The sequence below is a fragment of the Fringilla coelebs genome (assembly GCF_963513975.1).
Source record: "Fringilla coelebs genome assembly, chromosome: 10".
In the NCBI taxonomy this organism is placed as follows: Eukaryota; Metazoa; Chordata; class Aves; order Passeriformes; family Fringillidae; genus Fringilla; species Fringilla coelebs.
Window position 1 is genome coordinate 6,423,781 of NC_140036.1, and position 17,739 is coordinate 6,441,519.

The 17,739-nt window shown below is 50.7% G+C and overlaps 1 protein-coding gene across 1 annotated transcript; it reads left to right on the forward strand.

The window, feature by feature from the left end:
- The first annotated feature begins 477 nt into the window (after positions 1–477).
- On the forward strand, positions 478–16,891 carry EFHD1 (EF-hand domain family member D1). Its single transcript, XM_084212112.1, has 4 exons — positions 478–818; positions 8,273–8,420; positions 14,168–14,302; positions 15,261–16,891. The coding sequence occupies exons 1-4, from the start codon at positions 523–525 to the stop codon at positions 15,393–15,395; spliced, it is 714 nt and encodes a 237-aa protein (XP_084068238.1). The 5' UTR covers positions 478–522; the 3' UTR covers positions 15,396–16,891.
- Positions 16,892–17,739: the final 848 nt, after the last annotated feature.

Genomic DNA, 17,739 nt, shown 5'->3' on the forward strand with positions numbered 1-17,739 from the left:
GAGGAGCAGGCAATGCTGTGGGGTGTCCGCGGTCTGTGCATCCCAGCGCCAGTGCAGCGACCCGCTGTGGGGTGCAGGGGGGACCTGGGGAGGATCCCATTGGTTGAGGGATGCGTCGGAGAATGACCATGGAGGGGGTTCCCTGCATGAGGATATGGGGAGACAGCCTGTGCAGGTCATCTATATGGGGATGGGTGCTGTGTGGGAGAGCATACGTGTCAGAGGTCGGTCTGGGGGACAGTAGCGCACTACATGCGCGGGGTACCTCCGCATGCAGTACCGACAATCCCCACGGCCTTCCTTTTTTTTTCCCCTCTCTTCCACCCCCTCCTTCCCCCCGTCCCGCCGCTCCTCCTTAAGTGCCCGCCCTGTCCCAGCCTCCCTCCGCCCCGTCCCGCCCCGTCCCGCCCTGCTCCCTCCAAGCGAGGGAATAAAGTTGCGCACCGGGGCGGGCGGTCCTGGCTGGAGCGGAGCGGGTCTGAGGCGGGCAGCAGTGCGGCTCGCCGGCGGGAGCGCCGGGCCATGGCCTCGCAGGAGCTGGCGCAGAAGCTGCAGCGGCGGCTGCAGCTGGAGGAGAGCGGGGCAGCGGCGGAGGGCGAGGCAGAGGCGGTCAAGGGCGCGGCGGCGGCCGAGGAGGTGGAAGAGCGGAGCTGCTTGACGGCCAGTGCGGGCGCAGAGCTGAGCGCTAAGCTGTGCCGGCGGCAGGACATAAACGAAGGCGCGGCGCAGCCCCGGCGGGCCGCCGTCTTCAACCCCTACACCGAGTTCAAGGAGTTCAGCCGCCGGCAGATCAAGGACATGGAGCGCATGTTCCGCCTGTGAGTGGGGAGGGAGCGGGGCGGGGGGCTCGCTGCCCGGCCCGTGGGCTCTGGGGCTGGGGCTCTGCCTTCCCCCGCAGCCCCTTCCGGCGCCGGCCCCCGGGGGCACATCTGGAGGAGGGCTGCCCGCTCTCAGCGGCACGCTCGCATTTCTCCGCGGTTTTGCGGTCGGGCTGGAGAAGCCGCGGCGCGTTCGCAGCGCCATCTGATCCCCAGATTGTCCCTGTGCTTTGCCGGGGGGGCTCGTAGAGTTTGCCTGGGGCTCAGCCCTGCGTTTAACTCATGGCCTCTGCTCTGCTTGGGATTGGGACGGCGGCTGTTTCTGGTGGTACCCAGGAGCTATGGCTTTGCGGGACCCTCTGGGTAGGATGGCGGGAGAGCACAGGCAGTCTTCTGCCGCACACCCTGGGGTACCAGGTGGGTCTATGTACCGGGGCCCGGCAGAGGCGCTGGACGTTTGCCCGAAACAACTGCGACCCAGAGCACCAGTCCTGCCTGGCAGTGTCCTAGCTCCACGCAAAGTCCTGTCTGCCGGGCTTGGTGCTCCCTTCAGTGTACCCAAGCAAAGGTTGAGCACAGCTTCCTCTTGCTACTCCTTTCGTGGGGGGCTGGGGTGGGATTCCCCTCCCAGCAGGAAGGTTTGCGTTAAAGTCAAGCTGCTGCTGGCCACAGGGAGAGCTGCTTCTGTAAGCAGAAAGGCTTGGCCCTCCCCGGGACCATGATCCTGCCTTTTTCTCTCCTCCAGACTCTGTCCTGCTCCTGCTGTTAGGCTGTGTCTGGGTACCTTTGTCTGCGCTCAGTTTTCCCTCTAGCACCACAGACCCGCGGGCTCCTGGGGACCAGTGATCTCCCAGCCCCACAACAAGCTGCCAGCCTGGGAGGGAGCTGCTGCCAGGCAGGAGATGGGAGGACTACAGAGCAAGGTGTGAAAATATACTTCACCTTATGGAGGTGACTGAAGTGAGATTTGTAACTCGTTACATCATTGTTCTCCTAGCTGAAAGCTGCCTTGGGCACCTTGGATTATTGTGAGGATATCAAGAGCTGGTTGAATTCTGTCAGCTCTCAGCACTGCGGGGTGTTGCCTGTCCCAGCCAGGCTGTTGCCACAGGAGACCAGGCGATGGGCTTTTGTGAGCTTACTGGAGTTTGGAGTTCTTTGTTGCACAGGCAGTGTTGTGTTGGCAGCTGGTGCAGGAAGCGAGGTGGTCCAGGCGGGACTGCTGCTCCACTCTCTCCTGTTTTCCTTTTCACTGTGCTTAAAGGGGATCCACTCTATGGAATGCTGAGACATGGTGCTGTGAGGACTGGAGGACAAACAATGCAGGCAAGGCCTGAAAGCTGTGTGTGAGAGCCTGGACTGGGCAGTGGCACTGCCTCAATAGGGAAGAGGAAAGAAATGGTGGTGGTTTTGGGAAATAAAAAGTGGAAGAGCTGAATTGCAGCCTAATTTTTCAACAATGAGCTCATTAAACACTAGCCTTGTAAGCAGGAAAAGCTAGGCTTTGCAGTTGAATGCTAATCAGCTGGTCAATGTAGCTGGAAAGCATTGCATACCCTCTGAGAACTGCTGATGCCAGAGGGGGGAGAAGGTGGGCTGCATGCTCCCCTGTTGTGCTTCCTGGAGAGGCAGCCAGGAAACAGTGTCCTGGTGTTCACTGTTACAGGCACCTGAGGTTTGCAGTGGCAGAGGATCTCGTCTTTGGTCCATCTGCTGCCAGTGACCTGTCTCAACTATTGGCTGACATCACGTGCTCCCTGAGGAGAGGAAATGTTCCCCTTAATTCCTGTCAGTCAGAGCTTGAGTTAATGTGATTAAGGCTTTAATTCTCTGTATGGCTTATTGGCCCTGGCCTCCACAACTTGGGGTCTTTCTTACATCCCTCTCCCAAAGGCTTATTTTTTTCCTTTAGTATCTTCTCATTGCCACAGGATGCCAGCTTTCCACTATGAAACTTCCCATCTAAAAAACGTTTCTTATCAGTTTTAGTGGGACTTTTAAATCTGTAGTTCAGACTAAATTTGAGCCTGTGGTCCTGTGCATGATGTAGGCTGGGTCATGGTGGTCCAGTTGAAAAGATGTCCTGGTGATAGTGGCTACCCTGAATGCCTGTCAGGGCATCCCATGGTATGGATGGTGGCTGTGATTGTCAGGGTGGAAGCAAAGAACTCATCTGAAAGTGGGACTTCTCAAAATATAGTTCTCCATTCAGTGCTGTGTGCTACTAGCTACACCAGGAGCATCCTTCCAGAGCAGAAATAATGCTCTTTGCTCTGGCTGCTGCGGTTGGGCTCACTTCCCCCCTCTCTTGTCCGAGCCTCCTCTTGTCAGCATCTCTCCTTTTTGGCCCCATTCCACTGGAGATGGGGTGCAGGTAATCTGCTGGAGTGCTGGGTGCAGGCAGCACTCAGGGTACGTATTTTTTTGGCAGAAACCAGGAAGTCTGCAGCTCAGGCTAATTATAATGTGACCTAATTAGCTGCCTATTCTGACAATATGTGAGGACCATGATAAACTCTCTTTTCCTGAGTTGTCTAAGTGAACTCTCAGGGCCTCTGGAGTCTCACAGCTCCACTTAGTGCCATCTTTGTCCAGGAAAATGGCAGAGGGGAGTGTGAAGGCCAGGCAGTGAGGCTCTGCCTGGCAGGAATGACCTTTATGAGAAATGTAGGGGGGAGGAAAACAGAGAGCAGCTTCATCTGTGGGGCGCGAGGGAGTGGAGAAATTCTAGTCTTGCTATTGCTTTTTATATCAAGGGAATTTCATGTGTTGCCCACACATTGCATAAGTGCCTTGTATCTGGCTGGTAGGAGAGGCTGTGATGTCCCCTTGCCCTCCTGGAGCCACTTTGCCAGGTGCCCCAGCCTCATCTGACATGCTGCAGCAGACCTGCTCTCTCTCAGCTGCCGTGGGCCGTATGTGACCGGCTGTCTGTGGACTTCCAGTGGGCAGGGAGGTTATTCCCATGGGGCCTGCAGGTCTTGCCCAACGTCTTGGAGAAGATCTTAGTGGAGGAGAGTCTCATCTTGCCCTCATGTCCCTCCAAGAGCAGGAGAGCTCCTTCTGCCTGGGCTGGGAGGATGAAGCTGCATGTGGCTGAGGAGCCCGTTCCTGTCCCCACCCTGGTATGGAGAAATTGTTTCCAAAGCTCTTGGCAATAGAATAGACTATTCCATTTGGAATGGAGCACCTGTGATCCCATCTAGTTCAACTGCCTGATTGTTTCACAGCTGACCAAAAGTTAAGCACTGTTATTAAGGGCATTGTCTAAATGTCTCTTAAACACTGACAGGCTTGGGGCACTGACCACCTTTCTAGAAAGGCTGTTCCACGGTCTGACAATCCTCCCAGGCTGAAACAAAGGCTTCCTCAGGTCCAGTAGGATCTCCTCTGAGGCAGTTTTGAACTATTCCCATTTATCCTACCACTGGATATCAGGGAGCAGAGATTAGCACCATCTTCTCCATGTAAGGTGAAACACAATGCTCAGAGGGAATAAAGTGCTACTTAGGATTTGAAATATTTAAGAGGAGATTATTACTCTAGCACCATTATTCCAACTGCTTTACTTCAAAGCCTCAATTAGGCCATTGCAGCATACAGGAACTGCAGATCAAAGTACAGGTGCCCGTAGTATGTGATGCAAGGTAAGGTGCAGCAAACATGTACAGGGAGGGCAGGTTCTCATTCCAGCTTTTCTCAAGAAATGTGAATGTTTAGAAACTGCTCTTTGATCCTTCAGCATCTGTAATTTCTCATTCAGTTGTCCTTTTTTTTGTTAAGTGGGGTTTTAGAGGCAGCTGGAAGGTGACTACAGAGTCATTACAGGTGATGCAGTCCTTGGCATCTCCTTTTTCCTCCCTTCCTGATCCCTCTTTCTTCTGGGATGCAAACCCACAGCACCTGTGGAACACCAGTGCCATCTTTGTGCCTAAGAGACTTAGTCCTCTTAAGCAAGTTTGTTCAGCAAGTATTCCCTCCTTCCTCCAGTTTTGTCTCCTGCTTTCCTCTCCCAGTGCTTCAGCAGCCAGGCACACTCTGCAGTCCGGGTGGAAGTGAGCCAGCACGAGAATCTGGGTGCATTCTTGTTGCAGCAGATTTTGGCGGCCGCTGCTGTGTCTCACTGCTGCCAGGAACACTGCTGTGGCAGCAGTGTGGCAAAGATTCATCACAGCGGCCACGGTGCCCGTACCTGCCTGCGGCATCCCAGCTGTTACAGGTGGGATCTGCTGTAGCCATGGCACTGACCTGCTGCTGAAGTGACCTTCCTGTGACATGAGATGTCTGTGCCTGTTGACACAATTCCCCTCTGTCTGTAATGCCTGCACATCACTCGGGTGAGGCTTGGCTCATGCCTCAGGGAGCTTTGAGTGTGAAGGAAGCAAAGCTCTGGTGTCACAGCAGGACAGTGAGTGATGGCAGGGCTCACCAGGCACCTGACTGCTGCGTGCTCTTGCCGTGCCACTCCCGGAGTTCAGGTTGGGATGGCTGCCCTGAATGCTGGGGTGTGTTTAACTTGCCCTGGTGCCCTCTTCCATCTCTGCCTGTGAAGGTAATGGCTGTCCATCACCAGGATGCAAGCAGCTGTGTGTGAGAGGTGTCCGAGGCTGCCTGAGCCCAGGGCCCTGAAAGGGGGCTCCCAAAAGGCAGATGGGAGTTTTATGATCTCTCAAAAGGCAGACTGTGGGGTCTTTGGTAGGACTGAGGTGTGCTGGGAGCATCAGCTGACCAGCAAGGTGCAGTCTGCATTGTGCCCCACAGTGTTGAATGTCTGGGTCTGTTGGGGGTGGGTGGTGGGGAATGAATAGTGTTGTTTCTCGTGCCATGTAAATATGCCTCTCCCTAAATAGTCTGGCTGTGCAGCAGCTGGGTGGCTGTACCCAGGTCCTAAAATAGTTTGGCTGTTTTAGGAGGCGAGGGGGCAGGGAGGAAATGTAGCAGTTTGCAGGGTGCTGCCATTGGGTTTCAGTGCCCCTCTGTCTGGCTGTCCCTGAGTGCAGGGGACTGGTAACCTGATTTCTGGGTGCTTCTCAGCACCAGCTGTACTCATGCTCAACACCCATTGTGTGGCTGGTACAGAGTGCTGCTCAGCCAGGCCCGCTGTTGGCAAGACCCCATTTCTCACAATCCTGGCTTTGTCCTGCCTCTCTGCAGGGATGAGCCCTGAAGCTGTGCCCCATGCTTAACCCTTTCAGAGCAGCATACTGGCCCCTGGGCCAGTGTTACCTACAGGTAGCGTCCATAACAGGAGGGGGAGATGACCGCAGCAGGCACGGGCTGGGCTTGTGCCCTACTTCTGCCTTCATCTCTGTTACACAGAGCTTCCATGTGGGGCTGGCAGTGTCCCAACCCCAGATGAACAGCCCTTGGAGGGGACCTTGGTATTACTTTACTCCTGTATCCAGCCAAAGGGCAGCATGAGCCTGCTAGGCCCCCAAAAAAATGCAACCCCAGGTGCCTTTCTGCATTGCACATTTTACTGCTGTGTCTAATCAAAGGCAATGCATCTTCAACAGTGACAGCTCTGCACCCTTTCTCCCAAACTTGAAAGAAAAGCAAATTGACAATTAAATATTGCACTTGCTATACTTCTGTGATGTCTTAGAAGTGCATCTCAGTGCTGGATTGGGTAATGCTGTGAATGTGCTTTAATTAACTGACACCTTCCTTGCTGTGAAGAACCTGCTGTACTTCCCTGTGACATCCCAGGTCTGTGACCTGGTTTCTGCTCTGATGGAGGTTTCTTTCCTAGTTTTTCAGAAGGCGGTCCAGCCTGGTGGGCTCGTGGGTTTGCTGGGTATAGATAGTGCAGGCAGATTGGTAACAGGGGCTCTGTGCCAGCATAGTCTGGCAGTTATGTCCCTTTCATTGGGAATCTCTTAGTCCTGGGACCCTTGGAAACTAAGAGCCACAGGGAGTATCAGAAGTACTTGTGGGGGTGGTGGGACTCTGGAAAGTCATGGAGGCCACCCTAGTTTGGGGAAAAAAACATGTTGTGCCTGTGCTCATAAAAGCAGGGGCAGAGATCTTGGCTGCAGCTCTGCCTTGTGCTGCTCATGCCTGTACGCAGTTTGGGGCTGGCGGCTTTGTTCGTGCCGTCCTTTGCCACAGCTTCCTCTGTGGCTGTGAGGTTTTTCAGCTGGAAAGGGCTTTCTTCCAGGGTAACCACAACTGTGCAGATCTTTGTCTGGGACAGCTACAGCCCTCATTTCTTTGGAAGAGCGCTAACAGTCAATAAAAGATGATGGGTGGGGGGATTTGTCTGGTTCCTGCCCACTGGAAAGCTTCAGCACTGTGCCTAGGGTTTCCTTCTGAATGGTTGAAAGGATTTAACTCTGTCAGGGTTGAGATGGTGGCAGGGGGGCAGTGGCAGACTGTATGCCAAGGCTGAGCCCAGCTTGGGAGACTCTGCCCTGTCCTCTTCTGTGAAGCCCTAGCTCTGTGCTGAACCTTAGTGGCAAGACCAGGATGAAAGAGGGCTGTTGAGCAGCTGATAACAGAGCACCCATCCCTGCAGCTTTTGGACTTTGAAAGCCGGTGATAGCCCTGGTGGGTGTGAAGTGCTGGTTGCTGGATGGGCCGGATGCTTCACCCACACCCACAGCAGATGTTGGGAGGAGTTGGTGCACAGTCCTAGGCTGTGCACAGCAGATCACTCGCTGCCTCCCCATCCCTAAAGCACTCCTCCCCTTGCACGGGTGCTCTCCTCTGAAGAGTCCTTGCAGTCCTTCATGCGCCATAGGGAGCATGGTCCCACTCTAGTCTTGCTCCTGGAGGTGGGCACTGGTTTCCTCTGCCAGTCTGGCCCTGTGGTGCAGCCCTGGTACCAAAGCCCTGGCTAGGATTGCTGTGCTTCCCTGGAACTGTCTTTCTGCTCTGCCCAGGGACACAGAATAAACAGCTGTTCTGAAGTGCAGCTCTTGTAGTGGTGCTTGTTGTAGTATAAAAGCATTTTTGAGAGAAAAGATCTTAACAGCTGGGGGGGGAGAGTTTTGCTTACAGAGAAAGTTTGCTTTCTGCCAAGAGGTTCTGCTTGGTCTCTGCTCCCTGTTTTTCCTTGAAACTAGCTGGAAACCTGGCAGCGGCTGACTCTGCATGCCTTTGCCTCACACATTGGTGCATGGTGTAAGCTGCGTGCAAGTTGCCTTTGTGCTGGACAGGCAAGTGGGTGAAATGGAAATCCCACTGAGATAAGCTGAGTTCCTCTGTGCTCCTTCTGTGTGGGTTGTTTGGTCTGAGTTCCCCTGAGTACTTCTCTCTTTGGTGAGACAGCTCTGAAAGCTGACAGCTACTTCTCTGAGCTTAATATATCTTAGCACTGGCCATGTCATGCAGCTTCCGCTCTCCCCAAGCTTTGACCCACACAGTGACTTTGTCCATGTGCATAGTTCCTCTTCGGGGTGGATGAGTATGGGGAAGATGATGGTTAACCCTTTCCCCTTTGCACCCTGCAGGTATGACTCAGGACGGGATGGATATATCGATCTGATGGAGCTGAAGCTCATGATGGAAAAGCTGGGAGCCCCGCAGACCCACCTGGGGCTGAAGAACATGATCAAGGAGGTGGATGAAGACTTTGATGGGAAGCTCAGCTTCCGTGAGGTGAGGGTGGCTGCAGTAACAGACAGAGATGTGGCTGTGGGGTTGAAGGAAGAGGCAGCTGGACTCCATATCTGTAGCCCTCTCCCCTCTGTGTTTTTCCAGTGGTGGGGTGCAGTGGAGAAGGTGGTGAGCTTCCCCATGTCAAGGGTGCGGAGCACTGTTGATCTCCATCTCACTGGCTGTCATGGTACCTGATGCCAAAGCTCTCCAACCTCCCTGCTTGCTTTGGAAGCACATTTGAGCCCTGTTGCAGCTGCTGGGAATGCTCACTGAGCTCCCTGTTGTAGCTGAAGGGAGTTATGTCCCTTGAGTTTCCAGGTCTCATTGCTTGGCTCCTGTGGTACAGCAGCTGGTGCAGTGCAGGAGCTCTGCTTGGAGCAGCTCATCTCATGGGGCACAAAAGGCTCTCTCTTCCAGTTGGTATTGGGACCCTCTCTACATCATGCAGTGACCAGTCATGGCAAGCTTTATGAGGGGTGGTCACATCCCTGCAGCAAGGAATAAATGTGTGGATGCAGCAGGTGGGTACTGCATGCTGGCTCAGCAGGTACACAGCTCAAACAGGTCTGTCTGTTACCACTGTAGTGACAGCTGGGAGGACAGGCCAGAATCCTCTGCCAGGCAGAGGAAGAGAGGAAATTTGAGCAGTGACCTGCATGTACTCAGGGGTACCCAAATCATCTCAGCAGGAAGGGGGAACCCAGGTACCAAAATCTCCCGTTGCATCATCTCCTCCTCTCAGACTTTGATAGCTGGCTTGGCCACAAGTAATGTCACACTGTGGTTTTCTGAATTAACCCACAGCTTCTTAGGTAGCAAGAGGAGGGGCAGCACTGTGTACGTCCTGCACTGGTTTTGAGGGCTGTGCTGCTTCCTTCTGTCCTGTGGGTTGCCTGCAGTGGGCCCCAGCAGCTGGGCTCCCTAGTTTCTGCAGGCATGATGCTCTCACCATGCCTCTTCCAGGGCAGGGCTCAGAATGTCAGGCTCTCCATTGTGGAAGTTTGAGAGCTTTGTCAGTGCTGGGAGAGAGGATGAGCAGCCAAGGCCTTTGACTGGCTGGGCTGGTTGGGGCATGAGGGGTGACTGTCACTCATAGAGCTGCTGCACCATGTTCCTCTGCACTGGCACATCACACCCTGCTCCAAGGGCTTTTTTGGATTTATTTCACTGCAAGAGGGCAGCGCAAAAAGACACAGGCCAAAGACTTGGTTTACAAGAGAGGGGAAAGGATATGCAAATTTGGGAACTGAGAACCTGTCCCTGAGTTCCCTGCTGCCCGGTCAGAGGTGAACTGGAAGTAGCAAAGAATCCAGTGGAGCAGGAAGAGCACCATGCCCATGGCCCCAGGTCTCTGATTGCCAAATCACTGTGTAGGCTGAGGAGCCCTCTGTGTGCATTCTGGGCCACCCTTCATTGCAGGTGAAGAGCTGGGGGCAGCCTCTGGGCTTGCTGCAGGGGCTCTCTCCAATGGAAGAGAAATGTCTTTATCCTCAGGGCCCTGAAAGATGCTATGATGTCCTAGCATCAGTGGCATGGCACGAGTAGCAGAGCAGCTCCTCTTCTGTTGCCACCTGTTTGGAGCACAGCCTCCTGCAGGGGTGTCTGTGCTGCCAGCCTCTGGCATGTGGCACACGGCAGCTGGTGCTGTTGAAGTGTCTTGCCAGAAGGGAAAACAATGGTCATGCAACAAGCTTGAGAGGCCCATGGGTTGGAATGAGAGAGCATCACTGGCAGAGCTCTGGGGACAAATTACACAGCAGATTTGGCAGACACACAAAGCTTCCTGTGGTAGAGAGAAGCAGGATGCTTCTTGCCTTGCTGCAGGTGTGCCCTGTCCAGCTGCTGTGTTCAGGCTGACAGGGAAGCAGGTTTCCTGGTGGGTCAGGCGACCTCAGCCATAGGTCTGTCCCATTCTGCTACTCATTGGTAGTGGCAAGCAAGCATGTGAAGGGTGTCTAAAGTGACTCGGGTCATTCAGATTATACCAGGAGAAACCTGGTTTAAATGAGTGTCTGAACTCAGTAGCATCTGTAGTACTGGAGGGCTCCTGTCTGCCTATCCAGAGAATACCAAGTCCTGGCATACCTGCATGAACATACTGTTCTTGTGGCCTGGTCACAGAATTGGTAGGGACCTCTTTCACTTGCAATAGATCACCTTTTTCTACTGCTTTGGGTAGTGTCCTCCCATCCCAGATAAGCTGTTGCCTGGCAAACAGGCTGCTGATGAACCACAGGCCCTGTTAGGAAAGCTGCCTTCTACTATTGACCTTTGAACGTCCACCAATACATTAACAATTAACTGTACAAGACTCCTGCTGTGACTCAAGCAATGACATTTAGGCTTAAAAAGATAAGGTATAGTGGGGGAAAAACCCCCCACACCTCTGACTGTGTAGTTCCATCATTACCACAGGAAACTGGAGTTAATTACTATGATAGTAATGTGTAATTGGAGCTGCTACTTAGAATCCACAGAAATCTACCCACTGCCCCCTATACCCTCACCAGCTAAAATGTTGACTCACATGATGTGTTTGCTACCAGGGTTGGTGCAAACCACATCCTTACATAGTGCTGCTTTTCTGGCAAGCTATTGTTGCAAGGCTACTGCTGCTGCCTGTCAGTCCCACACTTTTCCTTGCATGATGTCCAGCCTGGCTCTGTGTCGTAGGTCTTGGGTTATGAAGGATGTGACAGCAGATACCATTTACCAGGTTAGTGAGTTGGAAAGTGTGGGTCATGTTGTCCTCTTTGAGAGCAGAACTTTGAAAGGTACCTACCTACATTATTCACTTTTGCTTCTCTGTTGACATTTCCTTGAGACTTAGCTGCACATGGTGTGTCCTGGGTCCAGCAAGGGTGTTACACAGGCTGGCAATGGGAGCTGGATGCAGATTGCTGGTGTTCTCTAGTTAGTAAGAACCAGTACCTCAAGGTAAGGTGGGCTGCAGGCTGTGTGCTGGAGCGATTGCTGCTGAACTCCTGTGGGAACCAGCAGGATGTCCCATAATGCACCTTGCTGGATCCTTGGGACTGACATTATGCTCTGTCCACCCTAAGCAGTGTTTTAGTCCCAAGTTTCCTTTAACTCAGCCTGCCCTTTGTGGCCACAGCAGCCTATATTCTTCTAGACAACTGCTGCGCCATCCCTTAGTTTCAGGATGATTCATGCTCGCTTGTACTCATGACCCAGTACCTCCCCAAGTGACAGCTGTATCAGACCTCAGGATTGTGCTGCCTCCCCTGCTCTTTTCCAGTGCCAGGAAGTGGGACTTTCAGGGTGGAGCAGGAGGAAACATGACTAATTCCAGCCTAGCTGCCAGCCCTCTGTGTCACAGTGCCTGATGGTGGCAAAGGGGAGCTAGCCAGAGCCCAGTGGATCTGAGCAGAGGGAGAGGATGTCTTGGGGAGGATTCAGTTTCTTTCCAAAACAAACCATTTATTTCTTATGTGAAAACTAGTGAACCATATATTTGGTTTGTTTCTTATGTGTATATATTGGGTTTGCATGGCCAGGTTTTCATAGCAGGGGGTCTACAAGGAGTGGCTTCTGTGAGAAGCTGTTAGAATCTTCCCCTGTGTCCGGTAAGCCAAAGCCAGCTGGCTCCAGGACAGACCTGCCACTGACTAAGGTGAGCCAATCAGGAATGATAGTAATGCCTCTGTGATAACATATATAAGAAGGTTAAAAAGTTCTTGTGCAGAGGTAATTATGGCCAGAGAAGAGAGGGGTGAGAATATGTGAGAGGAACAGCTTTGCAGACACCTGGGTCAGTGGAGAGGGAGGGACAGGAGGTGATCCAGGTGCTGGAGCTGGGGTTCCCCTGTAGCCTGTGGTGCAGACTGTGGTGAAACAGGCTGTCTTCTTGCAGCCCATGGAGGTCCATGGGGATGCAGAAATCCACCTGCACCCCATGGAGGATACCTATGCCAGAGCAGGTGGTTGCCTGAAAGGAAGATGTGAACCCATGAGAAGCCCATGCTGGAGCAGGGAAAGGACTCTTCTCCCTGCACAGTGGCAGGAACAACCTGTGAAGAACTGACCATAACCCCCATTCCCTATCTCCCTGTGCTGCTGGCTACAGGAGGTAGAGCTGGCAAGGAGAGAGGGGTGAGGGGAAGGTGACTTTAAGATTTATTTTACTTCTTATCATCCTGCTCCAATTTTGGTAGTAATAAATTCAATTCCAATTTTGGTAGTAATAAATTCAATTAATATCCCCATGTTGAGCCTTTTTTGCCTATGACAGTATTTTAGTGAATAATTTCTCCAGGGCCTTAGAACTCATGAACTTTTGTTATATTTTCTCTCCCCTATACAGATGAAAAGGGGAGTGATAGAGTGGCTTTGGTAGCCTGGCATCCAGCCAGGATCCACCAAGTACAATGTGTTTGGAGAAGGAAAATTCCCTTGCCAAGGCCAGCCTGCTTTCTGCTTGCCCTGTGCTGAGCACTCACAGGTTAAGAGGCTGTTGCACGGAGCAGTGCCTGGTGAGCTGCCTGTGCGAGCGGGCAGCCAGCGCTGCTGTCATCTCCACACCCTTTCTCATGGGAGGCCTACCCAAACTCTTGCAATCCCACCAGCTTCTGCGAGCAACTTGAAGCAGGGCTGTCTCAGTGTGAATGCTGGGACTCTGCTGCCCTCCTCTGGGGCAGCTCGGGCTCTCCATAGGAAACGTCAGACTCCCCAACCTGGCAGTCTGAGGAGCACAGCACTAGAGATATTTGATGTTCCTATGCAAAGGGATTTCAGGGCAAGCCTACCTGGTATCTGCAGCCCTCTGGCCTGGCCTGAAGTGCTGCATTGGCACAGCTTTGTTGCTTTGTGCTCCTTTTGTACCTGAGTGGGTTGTCCTTGTGTCTGTTCTCTCTGCACTGTTCCAAGCACTGAGACACCTCCTGTGGTTGCCAAGAATAGCAGGGAGTTACAGGACCTTTGCAAGTACACTTAGAGCTTCCGCGTCTTAATCTGGAGTTTGGTCAGCAGGTGGATGGTGGTGCAGAGGTCTTTATTTTTAAGCAGGCAGGTTTTGTTCCTTCTGTTAAAACAAAAAGTATGTTTTTGTGGAATGAGATATAACTCTTTTTTTGTTTCCCTTTGCAATTCACTTCCCAATACGCACTCTGCTATAGTGACTCTGGATTTGTTAAATGGACATGGTCCAGTGCAGGACAGAAGTTTCACACCACCTTGCTCTGTGGACTCTTGTTCAAGCCACTCTGTCACAAGGGCATGCACCTGGGCTCTCTAAAAGGACTGCACTAATGCTTTGGTTCAGGGAGGCATTCAGCCTGAGTTGAACCAGAACTGTGTTTGCCCTGCTTCCACTGTCATGGGATGTGACCTGAGTCCCTAGAACACTGGGGAAGCTGGTGGAGAGCTTGTGAGGGCTTATGGGGACATAAAGAGCTAAACCTGAGCCTGCCCAGTGGTTGTACTGGGCAGGTGCAGAGGTAGCCTCCTTCCTCTAGCCACATAGCAGCCCAGGCTTGGTAGGAACTGTGTTTTACCAGGGCTCTGATTCCTGGGAAACCTCCTTTTCCCGTGAGATTCCTACTGCTTCTAGTCTGTAACAGGATTATGTACTGGAGCACAATCTCCTTGCTGCCACTTGTTTTATATAGACCTGGTTTCCTTTGCTCTGAAATGTGAATTCCATCCCTCTCCAGGTGATTGTACTGCTTGTATTTTAAGTTGTTTGAGCCTCAGTGAAAAACCTCAATGTTTCCTCTCTGTATTGCTAGTTCCTGCTGATTTTCCATAAAGCTGCAGCTGGGGAACTCGAGGAGGACAGCGGCCTGTTGACTCTTGCGAAGCTCTCGGAGATAGATGTATCCATTGAGGGAGTTAAAGGAGCCAAGAACTTCTTTGAAGCTAAGGTATGATGTGGCACAGAGGAATATGAAAAAACTCAGCTGTAGCTGAGTTTCCTTTCAAATTTTGTTGGACTCTAGCTAGAGTCTTTCTGTGGCTCAGTCAACACACCAGAGCAATGTCTGGCTGTAACACACCAGCAATGATTGGCTGACCTGTGTCCCTGTGGCTGGAACTAGGTGGCTGACCTCTTTTAAAGACAAAAGTGTCCTGAAAAACTAATGCAATAGGGACAGAGTTTTCCCATTTTGCAAAACCTCCCTCAACCAGAACACTCTGAGTTCAGTGGTGAACAGAGTGTTTTGGAGTGTAGGATTTCAGATATCTCTTTCTCTGTAACCTTTGGAATCAAAATAATTCTGCAGGGTCCTGGGGTTGGCAGAAAGAGCTGTACACCATCCGAAGCTGACAAAGCACCCTTTCTGAAAGCTCTCTTGGAGAGAAAATAATCCTGCTTGTTTATATAAGAAGTTTTTTCCCAAGAGCCTAACACAGCTATTGCACAGCAGATGTACTGAGATGAAAGCTGGAAAAATAGCCAGCAAGTAAACAATGTCTCTTTGATCTGCAGATTATCCATGGTGTAGTATGATGTTCTCAGATTTGGCTGTGATTCAGAGTGTTTTCTGCAGTAGTTTCTCCCACTGCATACTCACAACCTATGCCCTGCTGCCTGGTAATAGAAATGATGTATGTGACCCAGTACTGATGGCCTTGTTTTTTGGTCACTTGTTAGTGATTTACTAGTAAGTGGCCTTTCTTTTGTGGATGTTAAAGTAAAGTAACGGGTATTGTGTGTAAATACCCAAGCATTGCAGTGTAATTAATGCTTGATCTGTCCCGGCAGAGGATCCCAGCAAGCACTGGGAGGTGCAGCAAGCAGTTGCTTATTTGGGAGCAGCTCAGGCTTTTGCCTCTGATTCAAGGCTTGACACTTGTTTATTTTCTCTCTGTCTCATAAAGGCTCAAGCTCTCTCCTCAGCCAGTAAGTTTGAAGCAGAGATAAAAGCTGAGCAGGATGAGCGAAAGCGGGAAGAGGAGGAAAGGAAGCACCGCCGAGCAGCTTTCAGGGAGTTAAAGTCTGCATTTACCCAGTAACCAACCAGCCAATATGCACTCTGAAATTGCACACGACTTGGTACGTTTCCCAGATCAGGGCCTGGACAGAACTGCTTCGATCCTGCCTAAAACTCATCACAGCTTTGCTAGCCTTTCTTTCCGGAAGATCCTCCTGAGCTCCTGAGGGCACAACTCTCGCAGTTACTATGCATTTATAATGATGTGAATAGTGGGGGCTGTGTCCGGGCTGTTTGCTCCGAACTGTTACGAGCACATGACCCTAAAGCAGAAACAGCAGGTAGCAAATCCTGGGTGAGCATTGACAAGTGTCATGTTTGCCTACTTCATTCTTTCCTATAGATCTTTTTTCTCTTAATCCTGTATTAATTCATTCCTTGCTTACAGGCAAGTAGTGAGGTCTTGTGTAAATCAGGGTGTACAAAGTACAGTTGGACTTCTGTATGTTTGTACTGCTGTTGGGTGTTGTCACCCTTTTCTTATTCCTCAAAGCCCCGTGCCACAGGCACCATGAAAACACTGTGAAGAGAGAAAGATAATTACTAGGGACATGGATCAAATTCACTGTCATTTCCTGTAGCATTTTCTGCCACCCAGCATGTTGAAGAGTCTTCCAGTTTCTCTTCTCTGAAGTGCCATAGTAACAAACCCTTCAATCAGAGGTGAGATTCCCCAAGACTTCAAAGGGAAGAAGCTGGCTCTCTTAAATGAGGAATAGAAAACTGTGTTGCCTGACCATTTATCTTCTTTCACATTCCATCACATTTAGTGTACTGTACAGCTTCACTGTTATTTTCCAGGCTTAGGCAGCTGTTATCTGTTTTTAGGGGGTATTGTCAGCTGGACAGTGCAATTGTATGGCACACTGGGGTTTTCTATTTGGAAATTTGCTCATAGGCTGAATCATGAAGGTGACATTGTTTGATTTCATTAGAGGCACAACAGAGGACACCAGCACAGCATACTGAGCAACCCCTGCTCAGAGTGCAGGGAGGTAAGCACATTGAACTGAACTGAATTTTGAGGGCTTGCATTATACTATTAGCCATTTTTTCTTGGAAACACAGGGAACTTGCCCACAAATGTTGAGATGCCCATTGCTTGTCTGGATATAAACACTGTCGGTCATGGCAGGGGAACTTCCCTCAGAGACCACTTCTAAGACATGGATTTGCTGAAATTCTGCCTCTGCTCTTGCCCAAATTCGTGGCAAAATGTTAATTTTTTTTCCCAGAACAAAACTCACCAGTCATCTTTTCACTTATCTGTTTTGCTTCTTAAACTGTGAGCACTAAACTGTGAGCATGGAATAATAAATAGAAAAACCTCTACTCTTTAATGTCAGGTGAAAGAATTGCTAAACGATTAAACTGTGTATATATCTTCACAGATTATATTTTATAAATCACGCTTTTGTAGCTAAATATTTATAATTAAATGTTTTTATACTTTACAACAAAGCAGATAATTTCATCTTCAATTATTTCTCCCGTTGCTGAAATGTAAAAATAAAGCATTGTTATCTCCAGTCTTGTCTGTGGCTTATTTCAGGTTTTTGAATATAGCATTTTTCACAAATTATAATAGTAATCCCCCAAGCTCGGTGAGTGGGGGAAGTATTCAACCCCTTCTTGATACCACTTCCTCTTCTGCACAGCAGTTCTGGTGTAAAAAGCCCTAATGTTTGCATTCCCTCAGAAAAGGGACATGGCTGTGTAAATACTTGAAATACTGCCTACTGCTAAATGTTGACATCTGAAGGTTGTCAGCCTTTCCTTATCTTAAAATAGTCTCAGCCCCCGTAGTGCCCCAGCTGGGAGCTGGGCAGGTTGCTTCAGCTGGAATTCCCTTTCCATTTCCTGCTTCTGCCTTTATTAAGGGAGAAAAAAGAAAAATACATGGGTATCTGAAAATATGTAAAATATGTCTCCAAGTGTTTTGTTTCAGCTATTGCTGATCTGCTAAACTTTGCTGGTATGGCCACACTGAGGAGGGGGTTCAGGAAGAAGTTTAACCATGCCTTGTTTCAGTTCCAGTGATGAAATAGAAGACATAAATATTTTATCCCATGCAGCTCTGCTCTGTGCTAATACATTCACTGTGTCTATGAGTCCTCAGGTCTCAGAGGTCAGGTAAAATCAGGGTGAAGGTTCCTTTGTCTCTATTTCCCCAGGAAAATTGTGGCACTACAGGTCTAGATGTTTTTTGTTTGTTGATGTTTTTTTTTTGTTTGTTTGTTTTTTTGGTGTGCTTTTTTTTTTTTTTTAACAGCATAGCAAGCACTGCTGAGTTCTGCTGCTTTGCACATGCAGCTGGGTAAGGAGCCCAGGGCTGCAGGAGAAGAGGGTGGAAAAAGGCTTTCCAG

Bases quoted from the DNA above. Each gene is read 5' to 3' on its own strand.
- EFHD1 (XM_084212112.1), top strand. From the start codon at position 523: ATGGCCTCGCAGGAGCTGGCGCAGAAGCTGCAGCGGCGGCTGCAGCTG. The intron at 8,421-14,167 runs GTGAGGGTGGCT...CTGTATTGCTAG, and splicing joins GGAAGCTCAGCTTCCGTGAG to TTCCTGCTGATTTTCCATAA. The intron at 14,303-15,260 runs GTATGATGTGGC...TGTCTCATAAAG, and splicing joins AGAACTTCTTTGAAGCTAAG to GCTCAAGCTCTCTCCTCAGC.